General features: G+C 48.5%; 1 protein-coding gene across 1 annotated transcript; it reads left to right on the forward strand.

Moving 5' to 3' along the window:
• Positions 1-1881: 1881 nt before the first annotated feature.
• EAH_00061410 (hypothetical protein, conserved) lies at positions 1882-4809 on the forward strand (the record flags this gene model as incomplete). Its single annotated transcript, XM_013393344.1, has 6 exons — positions 1882-2073; positions 2561-2743; positions 2986-3424; positions 3666-3782; positions 3985-4146; positions 4601-4809. 6 exons carry the CDS (start codon positions 1882-1884, stop codon positions 4807-4809), a joined length of 1302 nt encoding a protein of 433 aa, XP_013248798.1.
• Between the last annotated feature and the right edge of the window lie 1617 nt (positions 4810-6426).

A 6426-nucleotide genomic window follows, 5' to 3' on the forward strand; every position in this document is an offset into this window, starting at 1 on the left:
GAATGTCAAAACTACGGCAAGAGACATCCAGGAATCGCCTTCGGCCCCTGCGAATCGGTTCCAAAGGATTGGTAGTCCCGGAAAAATGCAAATCAGGGCGAGCAGCTGAAGATTCTCTTGGCTAGGGCCATGAAAGCTTTGGCATTTTTGCACACAGGGTTGCTAGATTCTGCAACAAGGGGAACTGCAACTTGTGACAGGCTGCTCTCTCTGCGTACCAGTTCCAAGCCATTGTGCTGATATGCGCAGGAACCTAATGACTGGTGGGAAGACCAGCCGTCTTTCCAAACTGTTTTCTGGCTGTTTTTCACCTCATGATGTTCGTCAGCTAAGTTCAAGGACTCGTAACATCCGATGGCGTCTCCGTCATGGTAACCCTAAACCCATTTTAGGCGCTTTTGCGTTCAAGACTTCAACAGCACGCCGGATAAGTACATGTAGGAAAGATGAGATCAGCAAGCTTTTAGTATGGTGTAGGCCGACCGAACTTTCTTTGGTCATACGACGGGTAGTATACAGGGGCACTATGAATCAACAGAGGCTGCGCATGTTAGGCATACCGCTACAACGGGCGTCGAACGTGGGAAGAAGAATGGTCGTTGCAAGGGAAGTTGTTCGATAACTTGTCTGCTAGGACTTAAGTTGGATGACTAGTACATAACCACCATCCATTTGTACCGTTCGGCATGGAGATGATAACGCGGCACAGGTGTCCGGCCAAGGCTGGGTGAGGCTCTGTCTGCACGTCGCAGTATCTCTTGAGAACAACGAAATATTTTGCATAGTGTTTGACTGTAATTTCATTACCTGGTTTGGGGTGAATAGCAGATTTGATTGCTAGGGCACCTATTTTCATATCGGCAGTAAGAGTATGCCAATGCAGTCGTGTTTCTGATCGCTGTCCCCCTGCCTTGCAGAACACTGGTTCAAATCAGTAAACAGTATGTCCAGTCTTCAGAACTTTAAACGGAATTTGTAAACATATTTCCCAGTGCTTTTGAATCGTAGCACTATGGTGATCCCAATACAATTATGGAACCTGCGCATGGGGCTCATTGTGCAAAAGCCACAGATGTCGCGCGTTTCAGTCTAGGATGGATATCACCCAGCATATTACACCTCACGAACTCAGTTGGCGCTGCATATATTTGTTGCTTTTGTAGTCAATGTGCACAGTGCGTGACCCTATAACGCTCTTCACCTAGTGAACGAAGAAGGGTTACCCTCCCATCGCCATCAACTCCCGCCGAAGTTCAGTGCATATCCCGTATTTTATCTGTCCCCCACTATTTAAGAGCATGCCATATTCCTTCAAAGCGCTTGAATCCCTCTTGTAGCTGGGTCGTTTCGTCGTTTCCGCGGGAACGTGGCATCCGATCGATGCCTCCAGCATCTTCGGCTTCTTCCAATCTGACGGAGCCCTTTAGTGTACCTAGGCAGTTTACCGAATTAGCCTCATCATCTCTTCGGGGCGTTTTTTTTTCTGTGTTCGAGTTTGTTGCTGAAAATATGACTGTGACATCGGAAGCTGCATGAACTAGGCAGCCTGTATTGTGTTTCTCTAGACAGGCTGTAGGGCAACGGGTTCATTTTGGGTCGCCCATTCTGAAAACAGTAAGGAGTGGTTAGTAGCGTCAGCTGTTATGCGTCATCTACACATTGTCGTATTCGACAATATCGGCGGGTTTCCTGAAACAAGCAATGCATGGATAAATAGTTTCATGCGCTTCCTTCCCTAAACAGTGAGGTTGCCTGTTCACAGGGTTTGCCTATTCCGGCACCCTACCACCACCAGAAACCGGCAACAGCCAATCAGGTCCTACATACAAAAACAAAGGAGCGCACAAGCTAGCCTGGGAATTAAAGGCTGCTCAGACGAAAATGGCTCATGCAGCAAAAGTCGGGGTGCAAGGAATCCCTTGCGGGCCCGACGTTGGTGGGTCTGCAGAAAGGCAGCGGAAACAAACCAATCAATATGGCCGCCTTCGCATTTTTCAGCAGAACATTTTTGCCCTTTTGGCCGACCCTTCTTACGAAGCTCTTTTTGATGTGGTTATTGTAGCGGAAAACCGAGTGAGAATATCAGCTGCATCGTTGCACACACACCATGTGAAGTCAGCTGTGCCCCGAGACACGATTAGCACGGCACTAAGAGAAGCACACTTCTAGGCAGAAGCAGGTGAATACAGTTCATCGAGCATTTGTTCTTCGGCATCGGAAATTAGCACCAGCTTTGATTTTTTTGCGTAGTGTTGAGGGTAAAAAACGGTAAATATAAAGTTTAGGCAGGACCGTGTAGAATAGTACAACACCAGCTGCTAGTTGTTTAAGAGCCAAGAAGTGCTGGATATCCTATTTTCGGTAAAGTAGGTTCTATACCTCACATTTGGAAGGGGTTTCGTAGGATCGCCACTTCCTAATACTTGGAGGGCAACATTTCTGTGGCGCATTTAACGCGTGGCAAGCTCCTATTTAGAGCAGGGGGAATTCATATAGTTGGGGTGGGAAGCGAGCCACACGCCCACCATAATACCTTCTAGCACGTGCTCTGTCCTTGCAGGAGCTACGCGCTCACCAATGTGTACTGGCAGCATGCAGCGAGTACTTCAAGCGGCTCTTCTGTGGTCCAGAGACCGCCAAACGAATCGAATTTCAGCAGCGCTGGCCAGTGGTGCATCAGCTTGTACGCTGCATGTACGGTGCAGACATAGAAGGAGGCACTGATCCCGAAATCATCTTAGAGGTACAGCAAGCCCCCGCAGGCATCCAACCGCAGAAAGATGGAGCCTTGCTTATAGCAGGCCTAAGACGTACCCGTCTGGCATGTTCCCCCGCCTTACGCTCGCCTCGGCAATTCAAGCCCTTTAAAATAGACAGGCAGTGCACTTTCTCTCCGATCTACTCTACCGAGAGGCACCACAAAGCATGGGTAGTTGCACACTGCAGTGCACATTTCCCTTCCTCCGGCTAACGTCGTCTGTGCAGGTGTTGGCTGAGGCCAGGAACCTGGAAGTCAACTGCCTTAGCATCGATGACTGCCTCTCTCTTATAGTGGATCAGCTTTCTGTTCAAAACTGTGCGCGCATTTTGACGCACGATGAAGTGGCTCACCACAAAGAACTGTCCCGACAAGTTTGTGGATACATTGTTAAGCGATTTGCTGACGTCGTTCGAGCACCGTCCTCTCGGCAACAACTGCTGCAGATGCCGCGCAACCAAATCGTTTACATGGTTAGGGAGCTCTGCAGGCGCTGTGACAACAACAGGGATACAGATCTCATTGTTCGATTCGTCGTCGATTGGAGCTCGTTCGACACAGCATGTGATCTTTTGAGAGACTGTAAGTTGTGGGACTGGGCGATTGAACCAGGAGCTCTTTCCATTTTCCGCGATGAAGATACACCGTTAGGAGCGGTTCCGTCAAGTGAGATACTTGTAGAGCTCATTTGCAAGCAGTTAGCGGTGCAACTTCTGCACCATTTTCGCATGTCATGATGCTCTTCCTCATCATGAATGAAGAGATATAGCTTTCACTAGGGGAATGTTTTGAAAAGCTGCAACTTATCGCCGTTGCTATCAACCATCCAATCTTGCCTTGATTGTGAACCAGTGCTGCGAACAGATGGCCTTTTACACGAATTGCTTCTGTGGCTTTGTGCTCCCAGATTTGTTAAGCGCAGCTCAATGGCGCATCAGCAATTTGAAGATTGCGCTGAGAGAATCACTACCTGCCAAATTCGTCTGTGGGACTTACTTTGACTGGAGTGTGCGGCTCGACGTTGGTGAGTTGCGCTTCTGATTGTGTATAGCCGAACGAAAAACAGTTTCTCCAGAGCCAACTTAATCATTGTCGGACTTAATACCTTGCTGTCTTAACTAGGGGCTGAAAATAAACTAAGGATTGTCTACGAGTCAGCCGTTGACAGGACCCCGGGGCAGCCAGCGTGCATCAAAAGGTTCCCTGCCGCTCTATTCGCGTGGCAGGTGGGCATACTATACTTCGCAGAAAACGGACGATTGACGCAGGCTTGGTCTGTACCCAACGGTTATTGAAAATTCGTAGTTTAACTGATTCAGCTCCTAGCGTACAGGACTTGCACGCGGCAGGATCAGAAGCACCACCCTTCACCAATGGCAGCGTCCTGGGTAGACTTTGCAGTTGTTTACCTGACTTAGAGAGCCACAACGTTAAATTGTGCCTGTGAGTAAAGACTGCGTCACTCGGCTCAGGCAATATTTCGGGGTGAGGATGTTTTCCGCGAGCGGCCCGTTTTCATTTGTTTTCCCGAGCATATCGGACTGCATTGGTCGACTACTCTCCACATATCGACGGGTATTCTGCCAGGGCCTGCTTAGATATAAATTGTTGCAATTGATTCCACTGCTCCGGAATGCTCATTGATAACACGGACACTTTTGTTAGTAGCCTTGACAATAATGATATCTCTGCTAACTTGCTTGTGGTGTGATAGGGCACCGAGTAGTGTCTTACGTTCCAGCGAAACAGTTTAAAATAGCACACCTGTATACAGCTGCAATGTGTCTTTGTAAATTACATAAAGCGTGATCCTTGCTGTGTTTCGCGATGAATGCATTTCAGCTGACGTAACGGAGGCTGATGAGCTAACACTGATGGTGCAGATGACTGAAATACCTTTGGTCTCCCTTATTCTTTACTACTTCTCGTCGGACCTCAACCAAACACTTGCCCAAGAGGATATTCTTAACCGCCTACCCCATATTGAATACCGCTGCCTAAGCTCCTATACACTCTTTCATCAAAATGCTCCGGCTCTTTCTTCCAACTGATCGTTGCATCGACCGGATAGGCACCCCTTTGCCTCTATCCCCAAATTTGCTGCTTTTGGAAACGTCAGCTTGACTGCGATTGAATCCCCAGGGCACAGGAAAGGTCTGGAACGAAAATTTTCTCCTCACGGCTTTGTCTAGGGGAAGCACGAGAATGGCTTCGGCCGTCATCTTTTTGCAACGAGGCCTTTTGAGGCATTGGGGACTGAGACGTTCTCCGCTGCACCAAATTGCCGTCTTTGTGCATGCTCGTAGGTATGGACAACGTTTGTCCTCCTTCGTTCCAACAAGTTGCATGTGCGTATAACTCTAATTGTTTTTAGCGGCTCTGACTCGAGATTTTAGCATTGAACAATGTGAAACGGGGTTGGAATGGATCCATCAATGCGTTCTTGCAGTGCAGCCCGCAATCATACTGGCTGGCTCACGTTGACACGCATCTACAGCCGTTCGCACCAAACTGCCGTTTTTGTGCATGCTCGGAGGTATGGACAACGTTTGTCCTCCTTCGTTCCAACACGTTGCATGTGCGTATAACTCTCATTCTTCATGGTTATGCTGATCATTATATCATGCTGAGTGGCTGCTGATTGCTTCAAGAGAGGTAAATGGCCCCCTTAAGCCTGTACGTTGGCTGCTGTTGACGCTATGCATCGCAGAGTATAGACACAGGCAACGAACGACTTTGCTGTGTTATTGAAAGGGCTTGCTGCAAGTACAATAGAGAACTGTACCTACAAGGATTTCTTTAAACGTGCCTTAGAGCTGGCCAGGGTTGTTTGGGAACACACACGGTCATGGGGGGAACGATTCGGCTGGGACGCCCGAACGCTTCGCCATATTGCCGTTTTAGGTTGCAGTGATGAATGTTGAAGGTTTGCCATGAACGAGGGCGCACAACTCAGAGGCAACAAGGAGAAAGCTAGTCACAATTTGCCACTCAAAGAATGATGAGGAACAGACTAAGCATTTTGATGAGAATTAGAGAAGGCCGAGTGTTTCGGAGTTCACTCCCCTCCGCGTGCTTCAATATAAAGTCCGGTATACGCCCATTCCCTGAGGACGCCTGTTAGCCATTGTCCTTAGTGTAGGGCATTCGGGAGGCTTTTCTGTAATGTGCAGCTTGCCGATCCTCCTCACTCATTCACCAGACATATATTTCGACTACATGGGGACTGATGGGACTTTGGGGAACCAGATACATCCACCTAGCATATTGGCACGTCCCAAGGGAAGACGAAACTATGGCGGAGATGCCATCGGATGTTACGAGTCCTTGAACTTAGCTGACGAACATCATGAGGTGAAAAACAGTCAGAAAACAGTTTGGAAAGACGGCTGGTCTTCCCACCAGTCATTAGGTTCCTGCGCATATCAGCACAATGGCTTGGAACTGGTACGCAGAGAGAGCAGCCTGTCACAAGTTGCAGTTCCCCTTGTTGCAGAATCTAGCAACCCTGTGTGGAAAAATGCCATGTACCTAGCCAAGAGAATCTTCAGCTGCTCGCCCTGATTTGCATTTTTCCGGGACTACCAGTCCTTTGGAACCGATTCGCACGGGTCGAAGGCGATTACTGGATGTCTCTTGTCGTAGTTTGGACATTCCTGCGCTCTTTT

This window comes from Eimeria acervulina, genomic scaffold (assembly GCF_000499425.1).
Source record: "Eimeria acervulina Houghton genomic scaffold, Eah_scaff1592, whole genome shotgun sequence".
NCBI classification, from domain to species: Eukaryota; Apicomplexa; class Conoidasida; order Eucoccidiorida; family Eimeriidae; genus Eimeria; species Eimeria acervulina.